Source organism: Octodon degus, unplaced genomic scaffold, assembly GCF_000260255.1.
Source record: "Octodon degus isolate 3935 unplaced genomic scaffold, OctDeg1.0 scaffold00011, whole genome shotgun sequence".
NCBI classification, from domain to species: Eukaryota; Metazoa; Chordata; class Mammalia; order Rodentia; family Octodontidae; genus Octodon; species Octodon degus.
In genome coordinates, this window is record NW_004524587.1 from 13,173,694 (window position 1) to 13,190,240 (window position 16,547).

Here is a 16,547-nt window from a genome sequence, read left to right on the forward strand (position 1 = left end):
TGTACCTTTCTGCAGTTGTTTCTTTATTTCAGAAGCTGTTGATTCATTGATTTCAGCTGTGTGGCTCCCAATTTGTTCTGTATTAGTGTCCTCTGCACTTGCTATGGGTGGCCTTGGGGTCTGAGATTGCATTTTGCCCCTTCTCTTTGTCATTTTGCATAGCACTGTCTTCCGACCTTTGTTGTAGAGCTTTGGTGCAGTTATAACCTTAGCACCTACTGAAATTCAGGTGCAGATCTACAAAGTTTGGATTTATCCAGCTGTGCCTGGCTTGGGTCTGGCTGCTGTGCTCAGCTCCTTCCTGCTGCCGCCCTTGGTAGTGAACCTGTTGTGCACCTCTGGCAAGATGTTCTGCTCCTGGCCTAGCTGGGTGGTTCTGTCCCCTACTCTCTCTGCAGGGATTGCAGCTACAGGATTTCAGCCCAGGCCTTTATGCCAGGCCTGAACTGAGTCTGGAGGGGACAAAGTGGAGTAGGGGGGAGAGGAAGCTCTCCCACACACTCACCAGGCCTGGGCTAGGACTGGATCTGGGGGTTCCCGGAACAGGGCAGAAATTCCTACTCGGCGGGGGTGGGGTGTGCTGCGGAGAGATGGGGGGGTTCCAAAGGGGTGGAAGAAGGTCTCACCCACCCTGTGCCTGGGCTTGGACCGGTAGGTCCTGAAGGCACAGGGTAGCCAGCACAGGGTAGCTGGAAGCTCTCCCACACACTCACCAGGCTTGGGCTAGGACTGGATCTGGGGGTCCCTAGAATGCAGCAGAAATTCTCCGAGATTTTTATATTATTTGTATAACAACTAAGCTTCAATAGAATTAATTTGGTCAGCATCTTTGAGCTTGGATTAAGCACCTTAAGTAGAAACACCTCTGAATAAATGACAGCAGACATACATGTACACATGCACGCACGCACGCACACACATGCATATTTAGGATTAATGGCTCAAGGAAGAGACATCATTTCAAAAATGGGAAGGCTGAGATAGGCCATCATAAGCCTCTAAATACCATGCAAGCTTGCATGTTTAATTCTCTGGACAAATCACATGCTGTGCTAGAATCTTTATTGCAAGCTTAAAGTGGCCTGTTAACACTTGTCTTTTGGAGCAAAGAAGGAAACTGGAAAGGTTATTTAAAAGTTCCTCTTACTGAAAGAAACAATGTTGGCTGTGGCAATCTTAACACTCTTTCCAGCCCTAAGACTGATAATAGAAATTAAAGCCCCTTCTATAGAAACTGCTGTCCCTACCATCTTAGGCCACTTGTTTTGCTTCCAAAGAGTTTTCTAAAACATTTATTTATATTTAGCTTCTGTGTCAGCACAAGTATTGCTAAATTACTAGAATAGAACTATCCAGTCTCCCACTTTTTTCTGTTTCTCTCTGCATTTTTTTTAAAGGTTGCAAAATAAGAAGTACGATCCTATTCAGGGTCTGTGCCCTGTGCTATATCCCAATCTTTTTAAATTTTTTTTTTAACTTTTTTAAAAAAATTTATTTTTGTGTGTGTGTGTGTGTGGCCAGCTCAGCCCACCAGGGGGCGGGGCTGGCTGGCATGTGGTGCTGGGGGGTTGAACCGTGGTCCCTGTGCTTTGCCAAGCTTGTTCTAAGTAGGTGCTTTAGACCACTGAGCCATCTCAGCAGCCCCTCTTTTTAATTTTTGAAACAAGGTCTCACAAATTCACTAAGTTGTCCAGGCTGGCTTGTGATTTTCCAGCCTTAGCCTGCCAGAGTACTGGTGTCTTAGTTACTTTTCTCTTGATGGTAAAACAAAATACTGGATGCTCAGAATTAAGGAGGGAAAGGTTTATTTTGCTCAGTTTGTGGAGCTTTCCGCCCACACTCAGCTGGGTCCAAGGCAGAGTGGCACATGGCAGAGGGCAGCAGTTCATGGAAGTGGAAAACAGCAAAAGCAGCAAGAGCAAAAAGGGAGGAGCAGCAGAAAGCAATCATCTTTCCCTCCTTTACACTGTATGCAGGCTACCTGCTCCAGAGGCATAGCATTAACACCTCTAATCTCAGACTTGCACCAGGAATCAATCACAAACTCTAGAAGCCTGCACTCATGACTGCATAAGGCTTGTGGGGGACATCTAGACACAAACCCTAATAATTGGGATTACTGGTATGGACCACCACACCTGACATCATGATTCTATTTTTTTTTTTGGTGGAACCGAGGATTGAACTCATGCCCTTGTGCTTGCCAGTTAAGTGCTTATTCTACTGAGCCATCTCCCCGGCCCCATGATTCTATTTTTAAGAAAGAAACTTCCTGTTTGTATGCATGTAAAAAAAAAAAAAAAGCCAAGGCTGGCCAGATAGCTCAGCGGATTATGGTGCCCACTTGTGGGGGGGGGGAGAGTCTGATCCAGGGCCCTGCCCTGCCAGCCCTGCCCCTGGGGCTGGCTGGCAGAGACAGCAGTTGAGACTGGGCGTGGTGGCGTGTGCCTGTAATCTCAGCATTTTGGGATCACTAGGAGTCCAATCTATACAGTGAGACCCTGCACTAAACGCATGAAAGAAAGAAAAAAAGAAAGAAAGAAAGAAAGAAAGAAAGAAAGAAAGAAAGAAAGAAAATAAAATTAGGAGCTCTTAACTAGGAAATGATGGCCAGCTATTATGCACTGTCATCAATAAAACACCTTTTCCCTCAAAATTTCTTCTTGTACACAAAAACCACTCTACCCACTTGACTCTCCCCTACAACCCATTTCCTGTGACTTTGGTAGGGCTGCTAGCCACAAGAACAGGGATGCGACCAAAGGCGATTCTAGTATCCATGTATGGTGCAGAGGGAAGGGAGACTATTTTTACTTCAGATTTATTATAATGACATGTAATTTTAATAGCCAAAAATTCCTGTAAATTTATAGTGAAAAATGGCTATGCTGCACCTCATTTCTCCCTAGCTAATTCTGGCTTTACAGAGGCAACCATTTTTAATTATCTCGCTGTTTAATAATAACACTAAGTATTTACTATTTACTAGGCACCATTCTGAACACATTCAAGGTATTAAGCCATTTAATCCTCTTAATGATCCTACGGGGATGTACAAACATAGTGCCAAAGTGCTGACAACCAAGTGGAAGACGCAAACTTCCACATGCCTCCTGCTTTTCAGTTTGCTCCTCCCACCCAAATTCAAAGTCCTTTGGCTTCAATATCTCTCACGAATGAGCCTCTAGTTTTTCACTGGGAAGGGGAGATAGCTGTATGAAGTTGGGGAAGAAAGCAAAGCCTTTCACACCATATTATGCCCAACTCCTCAGCGACGCTTATCTGGTGCCTCCAGGCCTGTCTTCGTTCTACAGTGAAAAGTCTCTTGCTCCTGTTCCCCTTTTCTTCTCAAAAAACATCCTAACAGCTTTACTGAGGTAGAGTTTGCTTCTTGACTTCTCTCCATGCAGACATTTAGCTTTCCAATTTCTCAAGTTGCTTCATCAGCTACTATTTTCCAGCTTCCAAATTTTGCTATTCTCTTCTTGCACAGGGGCCATGCTAATCTTCTCTGTATCGTTCCAATTTTAGTATATGCACTGCTGAAGCGAGCACATTGCTGTTCTCTTCTATTTACTGTCTCTTCTCTCCTGCTCTGCTCGTCCTAACTCTATTGAGATTTAATCTTTAATCAAATACTTCAACAAGCATTTCTCACAGATAAAATTTGTTTTTTATGCATCTACCATGACATAACTATATTCAATAAGAATTCCTGTATGCAATGTGTTAATTATTGAAACTGTCCTACCAGTTTGATTTGAAACTGTCTCATTGCTATTTGTTTATCAATAAAATTATGGGAAAAAAAAGAATTCCTTAATATCTAATACCTGGTCCTTGACTGTTATAAAAATGTCTCATACAATTAGTTTAATTGCGACATATGTGTACAAACTCTGTCTTTAACCACTTTATATATTGTTCACTTTGTGTAATTTACATGTCTTTACAATGAGCATGTGTTATCTATGTCAATTTTTTTTTAATATCTGTAAAAGAAAAAACACCAGGACAGTGATCCAGTTATGGCAGAGGGGACGGGGGCAATTTTCTAAGGGCAGAGAAAAGCGAATCTTGCTCACTCCGCTGCACTGATGCCGGCTACTTGCGGTCTGGCCATGCAGGACATCAGGGCGTGCCACGTGGCCTCCATCTGGATTCCTCTTCTCTACATATCTCAAAGGCCCCTTCTCCTCTCCCCGAGCACTTAGCTCAAAAGTCACATCCTCAGTGTGACTCTCCATGGTTACCTATTTACTACATTCCCCTTTGATACGGTTTGGTTCTTCATCATTGAGGATTCAGGGCCTTCACACTCAACTATGTCACCAGTTTTTTTTATTGTAATTAATTTATTTTATGGTACTAGACCCTGCAGCACCTAGGGGCTTTGCACCGAGCTATATTCCCAATCCTTTTTTATTTTGAGGCATCATCCCACTAGTCACTGGGCTCCTTGGGTCTCAGTCTCCCAGTGTGGAGATTACAGATGTTTGTGAACCGCCAATCCCAGTTATCCTCCTCTAACCATACATTTTCTTGTTTTATTTTTCTCCCTAAGAATTCTCACTACCTGACTCACTGTGTCTTTGCTTTCTTATCGTTTCTCTCTCCCTATGTGAATGTTAGCTCCATGAGAGCATAAATATGTGCCTGTTTGTTCACTGCTGTGACCTTGCTACACAGAACAGTATGTGGCACACCGCCAGCTCTCAATACATAACTGTAGAAAGAGAGAAGTCAGGAGTTGACGCAGGGTTCTGATCAGTACACAGACTACTCTGTGCCTCACTGCTTTCTGTACATCATATATACTATGTGCCAATCCCAACCGACTCTACTGAAATTTAATCTTTAATCAAATACTTCAACAAGCATTTCTCACAGATAAAATTTGTTTTTTACATATCTACCATGACATAATTATATTCAACAAGAATTCCTTAATATCTAATACCTGGTCCTTGACTGTTACAAAAATGTTTCATACAATTAGTTTAATTGCTCCTTTTAAAATGCCATTTACTGGGGCCAGGGAGATGGCTCAGTAGAATAAACACTTGCCTGGCAAGCACAAGGGCCTGAGTTCAATCCCTAGTTCTGCCAAAATAAATAAATAAAGAAAGAAAGAAAGAAAGAAAGAAAGAAAGAAACAAACAAACAAAATGCCATTTACTTATTGAAGAAACTGAGTCACCTGTGACATAGAATTTCCTATATTATGGATTTGGCCAAAAGCTTCTTTGTGGCACTGTTTTATTTGCTCCTCTGTTTGCTGTGCTTCCTTAATTAGGTTCAGGTTCAGGATATTTGGGGTTTTGGTACAGTACTAGGGATTGAAACTGGGGGCTGCTCTACCACTGTGCTACATCCCCTACCCTTTTTTAAAATATTGAGACAGTCTCTCACTAAGTTGTCCTGCTGGGACAGGGATATATTTCCATGGCACAGTGCCTACTGGGCAAGCATGAAGCCCTGAGTTTGATTCCCAGTACCAAAAAAAAAAAAAAAAAAACAAAACATTGACCTGCTGGGCTCAAACTTAGACTCTTCCTATCTCAGCCTTTTTGCATTACTGAAGAGTGAAACCCAAACCACCAACCAACCCAAGGCTCCCAAACTCAAGCCACTAATCCCTCCCTCTTTTGAGAGTGTTACTGAGTCAGTAAATTGCCTAGGCTGGGCTCTAACTTGGGATCCTCCTGCCTTGGCTTCCTAAAATACTGGGATTATAGGTGTACACTATGATGTCCAGCTGCTTTATCATATTCCTGTCTATATACTGATCTCTCTAGCTCTTTTTCTTTTGGCATATTTCAGCATTAATGTAGATAACAGTATATGTTCCACTAAATATTTTAGCATAGACAGATCTTACACCACCATAGGTGACAAGAAAATATTACATGCCCTCTCATGTACGTAAGAACTCAGGAAGTATTCTTACCCTAAAGCCAAAAAATAATAACTTGAGCTGTTTTTGGTGACACACACAAATAATCCCAGCTCTCTAGGAGGCTGAGACATGAGGATCCAAATTTGAACCCAGCTGGGGGAACTTTGTTGTCTCAAAATTTTAAAAAGCCTGGGGATAAAACTCAGTGGGAAGGCCTTGAATTTGATCCCCAGCACCACAAACAAAATAAAACAATAACAAAACCCACAAATAAAATAATTTAAATACTTTCAAATTTGAAATTTTTCATAATAAGATGTTAGAGGGGGAGTCAATCAGTTGCTTTGGGTGTTTTATACCTAGTATATTCATTATTAAGTACCTTAGGGATGGGGAGATAGCTCATTGGCAAAAGCGCCTGCCTAGCCAGCACAAGGTCCCAAGTTCAATCCCTAGCACCGCCAAAAAAAAAAAAGACTTCATTGTAAAGTACCTCACCAGTAGTTCACCTGGCAGTTTTGGCAGCCATTGACAATTATTATTTAGATCCATTATTTCATCAGAGTTCCAAACTATACAAACTATAATTTTCTAGTTCTCTTGCTAAACTTTTAAAAAAATTCTTCCTTATTTTTTTTGTTTCACATATTATTTTATTAAGTGCATACTTCTGCATATCAATTGTCATTCCTGCCAGCATAATATGCTTTTCTTTTTTTGCTTATAAATAATACATTTTTTGTTTATTATATTGTTTTTTATTAATTTTATTGAGAAACAAATAGCAATGAAACAGTCTCAAAACTGATTAACAGGACAGTTTCAATAATTAATACATTGCATATTGTTGTCTTCGTAGTGGTTATTCATAGTACAAGATGCAAAGCCATATTAATACGCTGAGTTGTAAAGAGCTCAAGTCAACAACTTCTAACATTGCCAGTCCTATGGAAAACCCACTACTATTATGGACTACTGGAGTATATTAGATTATTTTTCTGAATTCACACACCTACAATATTTAAATGGCAATGAAATACTCATCTCTGACAAAACTAAACAAAAAAAGGGATACAAAGGAGGGACCATTTTGTATCTATATATACAAAGTAGGATAGATACACAGCTACTTTCTCTTAATTCAATGAGAAGAAAGATTTGTAGGAATACTGTTCTGCTAAACTTTTGGCTACGATTCTTCCATAAAGAACAAGTCCTGGGCTGGCAAGACAGATCAGCAGACTAAGTGCCTGCTTAGGCAAGTGCAAGGAAAAGGTTTTAACTCCCCGCACCACAGGCTGAGCCAGCCATTGAGACCACGCATGGTGGCTGCAGGGGCTAAAAACAGGAAGATCACTATGAGTCTGAACTGCATAGTGAGACCCTGTACCAAATACATTAAAAAAAAAAAAAAAAAGAAAGAAAGAAAAAGTTTCCTTCACTACTTGATCATACTGAAATACAGTTGGTATAGACAAGGTAAACAATGTCTTCACTTTATTTTTCAATTTATAAAGAGTCCATGTCCTAACAATCTCTAAAGATGTTCTCATTTTTTTTTTAACCTCGTATTTTTGTATTGTTGATGTTTTAGTCCACTATCAGCATTTTTCCCCCAATGGTCCTGAGAATTGAACCCGAGACTGTCACACTGAGTTACATTTTTAGTCCCCTCCTCCTTTCCTAAAATTTTGCCATAGTGGCTCACTAAATTGCCTGGGTAGTACTCAAACTTGTAATGCTCCTGTCTCAGCCTTCCAGAGGGCTAAAACTACAGGCAGGTCTCACCATGTTCAGCTGACATTATTCTGTTTAATGCTGCAATTGTCCTATCTAGACCCCCTGGGACTCACTTTGAGTTGGCTCCCAAATTCTACTGATTTAACACCATTAACCCGAGATAGCCTCATTGCATTTGGGGCACAACAAGCTGCTTTGAAGTTTGCAATATGACTTTTACCTCAGACCTTAACTCAACATTTATTTCAAAGAGCTTTAAGAGTTTTTCTTTTTTTAGATAAAAATGGTATTTAGAAACTACACTATGGCATGAAGGATGTCTATGGCACTGAGTTGTTACTGTTTTTTGGCACCTACAGTGGTCAGTACTAGGAAATATTTATTTTTTAAAAGAAAAATCAAATATGAATTCATGTTAATAATTCTAACTTAGATAGCAATATTATAGGGTTTTTATTCTAATTCTTTGATTTTATATCTGTAGGTTTTCCTTGGTTTCTAATAATATCAACAAAACCACTTAAGACCTATTAGCTTTATCTGTATATATGTGACTCAATATATAAACTATCACTAGCAGTAAGATCACTAACAGCAATTTATTAGTTCCTTGTGATTCTTTTTGTTCTGATACATTTTATTCTTAGCTGAAAGATAATTTAATGGGACACACCATTCTTGTACCACCCTAACACCATATTCCTTAATTAGGAGCAAAGGAAGATAAGTGCAAAAGCTCAAGTCACATCAGTTTCTGGGCCATTTCTCCTTCGAATTAGCATTCTGAGACAAAAACAAAAGGCCTGGAAGTCTTCTGAGAATGGATATGAACACAGGAGAAACAAATCACCCCACCAACGAACATGGGGTCATTGAACTAGAGGAATAAGAGGCCACGAAAGAAATCATGAACATAATTCTCATTAAACAGGCAAGATAAGGCAGAGCTGACAGGCAGCTGCAAATTTTCTCAGCAGGAGCTATAGTGAAATGCTGCTTAGCAACACCCGAAGGCAGATGACAATGACAGCCACACAAAGAGCCAGAGAATCAGATTTAAGCATGACGATCATACTATCCTACACCAAGCAGGCAACAACCACTTCTGGTGAAGTGGTAAAATGTGGTGACTGCAATGCCTACGATTTATTACCTTTCTTTCCCATTTTAAAAAAACGTGATAAAAAGAATGACTGAGCCAACAAAATTCAGGTACTGACTCACACAGGCAAGCATTTCATAAAAACATCTTAAAATTTTTATAAGATACTGTAGCAATTAGCTATGAGTTAGGGGACCTATAAGATTTAAAGTCATCTTATTAGCATTTCTTTTTCAACTTATGATACATATGGAGCTTTAAAAAAATAAGGTAAGCAGGGCATGATGGTATCTTTGTAATCCTAGCACTCAGGAGGCTGAGGCAGGAGTATAGCAAGTTCAAGGAGGCCAGCCAGGACTACACAGTAAGACCCCATCTCAAATAAACAAACCAAACAAAACGATTCCCAAGTTCTCATGTAGATAAGCTAAATCAGAATCTCTAAAAGGTGATCACTATCAATACTTTGAAAAAGATCCCAGGCAATTTTGAAAACCACTGTGATAATAACATATAAATGCTTAAAACCACTCAGAGTCTTATATGCATGAGAATCACCTCAGGGGCTAAAGTGAATTCCCAGGATGTAAGAAAGTTTTAGACTCATTTGGTCTGATGTGGGCTGTTATTTGCATACTTCCCCAGAATGTCAGTAAATATGGATTCAGGTAGTATCAAATCACATTCAGAGCAACATTTCTGGACATTTTTTTGGGGAAAAAAAAAAGAAGTTTAAAAAGCCACTATAAATACCAACTGGTTGGATTCAGAATGTGGCAGCTCCTGACCTGAGTGATGTTTGTGAATATCTGCTCCGACATTTTCTCGCACAGAACAGCCAGTAGCTGCAGGACAAGCAGCTTATGCTCCTGGCTTTCCACAAGGAGAGCCTGGTGTTCCAATTCCAAGAGGCTCTTGCTAGAGAAGGGCTGAGGTTTTAACTCTGCTTCATTTTCCACAGTCAGATGAGTCAACTCCTGGAAGCAGGAGAGGAAAGAAAAAGTTAAAAAGTCAGTAAAACTAAAGGCTTCAACAACAGCTAGAAAACTGTTTGAAATGCACATGCAAAGAAACTGTCTGCATTTGTTGTAGCACTACTTATGATAGCCAAAAACTGGAGAAAACCTGTGTCCAGAATAAGAGAATAATGAATAATATATTTATTATATCAAAGTAGTTAAATACATGAACTGGATTTATATAGGTATCAATATAGACTTCAAAGACATTGTTGTATAAAAAATGTAAGTTGTAGGATAATATACTCATTATGATACCATGTACTTTCAGACTGTATAATAAAATATACCACACACAAAGAACTGGTTTGATAGAGTTCTTATTTTATCAGTATTTTTATGATCTCTTACCATTGGCCTTCCTTGAACTGAGCCCTTAGGCCATATTACTTTCCCAAAGTCCTTTTAAAGATCATTAGAAGCCCTTCCTTTACAATGCTCAGAACTAAACTTCCACTAATGAATAATTCATTATTGTGGGTTTTATAGGCTTTCACCTACCCTTTGCAAATTTTCTTGGGAAGGGAAAACCTTAAGTTCCTTTACAATTAGTGCTTTACCACAGTAATTGGCAGCTCAGAGCAGTGGTGCTTAACTGTGCCTGGCAATTTTGCTCCCCAGGGGACATTTTGCAATGTCTGTGGGACATTTTTTGTTGTCATAATTGGGGGGTAATACTGGTATTTAGTGGGTAGAGGTCAGGGATGCTGTTAAATATCTTATAATGCACAACTCCTTATAAAAAAAAAAAAAAAAAGATTTATCCAGGCCAAAATGTCAAATGTGCCAAGGTACAGTTATCCTGGTTTAGAACAAAGCCCTTTTATTTTTAAACAATCTTTCTAAAAAAATCATACAACTAAGCACACATCTCCTTGGAATGTTACTTACAGTGAGTGGCTGAGCACTGGAGCGAATGTGAGCATGGGGGTAAGAACAAGAGTACACCCAAAAATGTGTCACCTAAGGGCCAGCCAAATAGCTCAGCAGATTAAAGTGCCTGCAAGCAGGCACAGGGGTTTGGGTTCGATCCCTGGGCCTGCTGTGCCAGCCCTGCCCCCAAGGGCCAATGAGATGGCAATTGAGACTGGGCGGGATGGCGTGTGCCTGTAATCCCAGCACTTGGGAGGCTATAAATAGGGGAATCACTACGAGTGTGATCTAGTAGTGAGACCCTGAACATCCTGTAGAACCTTCCCTAAAATACAAAAATAAAAAAGCATTGCCTAGCTGGGTATGGTGGCACATGCCTGCAGCCAGTCTGAGGGGCTGAGGTTTGAGGATCTCAAATTTGAGCTCAGCCTGGGCAACTTAGCAACTTAGTGAAACGCTGTCTCAAAATAAAAATAAAATAAAAAAGGCGAGAGATATAGCTCAGTCTGGCCTTAATCCCCAGTGCAGGGGGAAAACAATTATCCTCCCTTTAAGTTCTAGAAATGTTCACTAGCCAGCATGGTGGCACACATCTGTAATCATAGCTGAGGCAGGAGGATTGTCATAAATTCAAGGGTAGCTTGGAATATATAGGAGTTCAAGAACAGCTTAGACTACACAGCAAGACCCTATCTCGACAAACCAAAATAAATAAATAACCACAGTTTCCTCTTTGGATCCTCATACATTCTCCCCAACCTGAACTTCACAGATACTATCTTAGGGTCAGGACTTTCTTTAGGGGAATGAGTGGAGAGAGCAAAGCTGGAGGTCACTGGCTGATGACATCCAATGGGTATAATGTTAACAGGCACAAATTATTACTGGAAATTAGGACAAAAGAAAACACAAGCACTGGTACTAAGAAAGAAACTCAAAAAAGATTTCAAGTGGCTACAGACTAATATGAGGGAAGCAGTACACTAAATCTCTGTTCCAAATACCTGACAAAACAACTGCCAGAAAGGACGGGGGATTACTCCATAGCTGTAAAACCCACTATTAACTTCAAAAGAGTTCTTACTGTCAACATGAAGCAGAGATTAACCCTTTCATAGACGAGTAACTCTGCTTTGTTCATCTAGCATTTCAGGGCAGATTACCTTCAAAAGTAGTTAGAGCACATCACTTGGACTAAAGATAAATTTCTTCTTTTCACCAACTCAAAGGCTAAGAAAAATGAAATTATCCTTTTGTCTTCTGCTCATTTTCTTAAATTGGCACCCAAATAGTAAGACCTAAAATTACAAACACCTTAAAAATTCAAAGGGATGCCAGGGACCACCTCAGAATAAAGATGATCATGAACAACTATACGGACTTCTTACTTTCAGACAGAAGATGAAGAAGTCTCCTGCCAAACCACAGTCCTGACAACAGGTGAGCAAGTCCCCCAGATGCTCCAGCTGGCTCTGCTCTGAGGACAACTTCTGGTACAGGGCTTCATCTTCATCACTGCAACACAGGGAAAGATTTTGTTTGGCAGTGCCACCAAGAGATATTATCTTTTAAAACCCCATAATAATCTTCTAAATCTAATAATCTAAATCTAATAATCTTTTGTGAAACTCCATAATAATCTGAAATAATAGGCCTTGGCTGTCATTCAAAGGAATTCTACTCTTTCAGATGAACCACTGAAAAGATATAGGTAGTGGGGGGTTGGGCGGGAGCCACAGGAGAAAGTGCAGTTAATTTCAACGTATATGAATCAATTAGTTAAGAAAGCATATAAAAGTCCACAAAAATGAATAGCAATTAGTTAAAAAAAGTATATAAGAATCCAGAAAAATGAGCAGAATGGGGGCTGGGGAGATGGTTCATAGAATAAGAGCTTCCCTGGCAAACGCAAGGGCCTAAATTCAATCCCTGGTTCTGCCAAAAAAAAAAAAAAAAGAGCAGAATGAATGTGATTACTGAACAATAAAGTCTGTATAAGTTTCTGAAAATAATGTTATGATTACTGCATAAAATCTGCAGAAACTGCTCATGGCAACTTCTGCTGGGCAGAGAAAATGTTAAGTAATGATATAGACCAAAGTCCCTGACCCAGCCAATTGGGAGACTGTCATGAGAGACCTTTGAGGGCAAATAACAAAACGACAAATCTCTCTCACTCTCTCTTACCCACTCTATCTCTTACTTCATACAGTGGTTGTCAACCTTTTGGATACAGACTGGTTTTTTGTTGTGCAATTCTAGTGATACAGACTAGTTTTAATATCTAATGAAAATGATGGAGCCTATTTTCAGAAAAAGAACCATGTTTGCATATTATATAATTATAGATTACAGGGGCTGGTGAGATGGCTCAGTGGTCTAAAGCACCTACTTAGAACAAGCTTAGCAAAGCACAGGGACCGCGGTTCAATCCCCCAGCACCACATGCCAGCCAGCCCCGCCCCCTGGTGGGCTGAGCTGGCCACACACACACACACACACACACACACACAAAATTATAGATTACAGATCCCTAGAAGCCCATGCAGAGAACTCAAAGAGCCACTGCTTCAGGCAGTGGATGGACAGTCACTCAATCACTGCCTATTACATTGTTTTCCTAGCATGAAGAGAAACTAGAATTTCAGTAAGGACTGTGGATTTTGATCTACATGTACTAAGAAATGTATTAAGACTATTAAGATAGCATAATTTATAATTACTAAGCTAAATTTTCTACACTATTACTAAAGTGGTCCTAGGTAGTAAGAATTCCAAATGTTTTTCAAATAAATGTGCCAAATAATTTTTTTGTGTGGAGGCAGGGCTGGCACAGCATGTGGTGCCAAGATCAAACCATGGTCCCTGTGTGCTTGTCTAAGCTTGCCTGAGCAGGTGCTTTAGACTGCTGAGCTATCTCACTGGCCCAATTTTTTTTTCATTGCATATATTTGGTACAGGTTCTTAATACACAGCTCAGACTCAGATTCAGACTCATAATGATCCTCCTGTTTTCAGCCAACCCACTGCTGGAATTACAGGCATGTGCCGCCATAACTGGACTCAGGGCCTACATAGCATGCAGGACAGGGGATTGATCCCTGGTCTCTGTGCTTGCCAAAGCAGGTGCTCAGTCTGCTGAGCTATCTTGCCGGCCCGAAATAATTTTAAATTCTTTTACTTTTTGAGCATGATTATAATCATAAACCTGCTAATGTCCAACAACTCTCATGAAATTAGCAGCTTTAGTTCATTCTGGTAATATATTTTTCCCTTGAGTCCATCATATTGTGTTTTTAAAATTTTTACAAAGTTAACAATGAATATAAAATTAAATTTAGAGCTAGGTGTGGTGGTACACACCTGTAATCCCAGCGCTCAGGAGGCTAAGGTAGGAGAGCACTGTGAGTTCAAGGCCAGCCTGGGCTACACAGCTCAAGGCCCAAATGAACTACATAGCTAAAATGTCTATGTCTGAAAAACACAATGGACATATCCAGCTATGTCTCAAAAACACAAAAGATGGGCCAGGGAGATGGCTCAGTGGCATAAGCACCTGCCTGGCAAGCATAAGGTCCTGAGTTCAATCCCAGGTACTGGAAAAAAAAAGAAAACAAAATTAAATTATATTTAAACACTTCAACAAACAGTATATGAATGTGATATGAAATCTAACAGAGTAGCTGGACTAGTCAAAATCTATGACCAACAGGAATTTATGTTCTTTGGTAATATTATATTCCACAGATCACCAAAAATAGAAATAACTTAAAATATGTATTTGTGGTGCTGGGGACATAGCCCAGTAGTAGAGCACTTGCTGAGTATGTACCAGGCTCTCTCCCAGCTCCAGAAAAAAAAAAAAAAAAAACACCTGAGAGATGCTGAAGAAATAAGTCATCTAGTCTACCAATGTTTGTTTTCTAATAAATTCTTATAAAAAATAAGCCCCCATTATAAAACTACCACAAAATACAGTTACCAGATCATTTCCTTTAGGAAGAAATCTAACTACACACACATATACCATTTTGTGAGTCAGAAACAGAATTGGATTATTCTGGTGCTGAGGATGAACATGTGCTGCCCTTTACTCTGATCCTGGCTAAGGCTCTGAGAAGCAAGTGGGCTTGTTGTGATGCAGAGCTGTGAGGCTCCAGTAAATTGCACCTCCTATTAGCTGGCATCTTGGAAAAAACCTGGAGGATCATTTAAGACTCACATTTCATTTAGAGACTATAAATAGCAAAAGCCTCAGTGGCTTGAGTTTTGGGTTTCTTTTCCATCAGTGCCCCTTAGTGGTAGAGTTACAGAACAGCCCTATGGTTAGAATTAAATCTGGATAGACAGTAAAGGATGGGTAAACTCACCTAATAGCCTCTCTGATAGTAATCATAATGCCACCCTTGTTGGCAGCTCTAAACTGACACAGAGGATGGAGAGAGGGCACAGCTTTGTCCAATCCTGCAAATCCTTTCAGGCTGGCAATTGCTAGCTTCCTTTCCAGCTTTTCCAGGATCCATAATAAGATCTCTTGGCAAAATGACCTGGCAGAAAAAGTAGTTATGAATGAGCTTGTCATCTTACTCTATGCAACTAACAAGCTAACATAAGAAGAAAGAAAAAGAAAGACAGACAGACAGACAGACAGAAAGAAAGAAAGAAAGAAGCAGGTTGTCTGTCAGGTTTTACTGTGTTCTAAATGCTGGCACAATTACCTACTACTAATTCAAATACAAGAGTGGAAAATATGCACCTTGTGACTTTCATATTGCAAACACAGTGAAAGTCAATGAGTAACTAACTAATCCTTGGCCCTAGAAGCAACCCTGACATGTCACATGAGCCCCACATGATTTGTTATTGTAATTCCAAGCATACAGCTTACCTTCGGATCAGACATTGTGAATGAAAGCATCTAATGATCAAAAACCACATACTTTGAGTGGGATCCACAGCTACAGCATACCAACAAAATATTGCTGACTCCTCCCTTCCTTTGATCTGTGCCAATCAACTAGGAGAGGAACAGAAAGGACAGCTGCCCCTCTCTTGTCAGTTTCTGATGATGATGTAACAGTGCATGGGGCCTTGGGTTTTAAAACTAAAGCAATTTAAATGGTAAGTCCTTTGAAACCAAATTCCCTATTTATAGCCTCCATTATTCTCTATGGTCTTTCTTGTCACTGTCATTGTACAGTAGCTACAATGATAGGCCAACTGAAAGCTGAAGAGCCAAAGGTATATGTGAGCTTTGAACAATGTAGGGTATCTTCCTTCACCACTTAGCAACCATGCTAATGATAGCTACCATTTATTGAGTTGATATTTGTCAGAGACTATGTCAAACTCTATTTAGTCTTCTTTCATGAAGAAAAACAATTATTGCATAATCAGAATACATTGGGGGAACACCAAAAGTTGGAATTCTACAGTATTTTAGAAAAGATGCAAAATTCTATCAAGATGAGAAAACAAGATAAATGACTATAAAAATAGACCTGTACTAAATATAAGTTTTACTTAAATTTGTCCTATTTAAATTCTAATATAAAACAGTATTTTTTTGGTAACACAGAAATTCTTTTTATTTTTAATTCTTTTTAATTTTATTTATTTTATTAAATGTATTTAGTACAGGGTCTACCGGGTCTCACTACACAGATTGGACTCTTAGTGATTCTCTTTTCAGCCTCCCAAGAGCTGGGATTACAGGTGTATGCCACCACGCACAGTCGCAATTGGCATCCCAGTGTGCCCCTGGGGCAGGGCTGGCACAGCAGGCCAAGGATTGAACCCCAGTCCCTGTGTCTGCCTAAGCAGATGCTTTAATCCACTAAGCTATCTGGCCAGCCCCAGAAATTCTCTGTCTGTCTGTGTGTCTATGTCTGTCTGTCTGTCTGTCTGTCTGTCT

General features: G+C 39.9%; 1 protein-coding gene and 1 non-coding gene across 2 annotated transcripts in view; both read right to left on the reverse strand.

Moving 5' to 3' along the window:
* Window positions 1-16,547, reverse strand: part of Tango6 (transport and golgi organization 6 homolog) — a 253,744-nt gene that overhangs the window by 190,027 nt on the left and 47,170 nt on the right. Inside the window, exons 9-11 of the mRNA XM_004626015.2 lie at window positions 15,004-15,180; window positions 12,022-12,148; window positions 9,530-9,718 (exon numbers count right to left, since the gene is read on the reverse strand). Of these exons, the coding sequence (XP_004626072.1) occupies window positions 9,530-9,718; window positions 12,022-12,148; window positions 15,004-15,180 (493 nt within the window). The remainder of the gene's footprint in view (window positions 1-9,529; window positions 9,719-12,021; window positions 12,149-15,003; window positions 15,181-16,547) is intronic.
* LOC111815126 lies at window positions 3,449-3,555 on the reverse strand. The gene has a single exon (XR_002819911.1). It is a non-coding gene; the product is annotated as a U6 spliceosomal RNA (small nuclear RNA).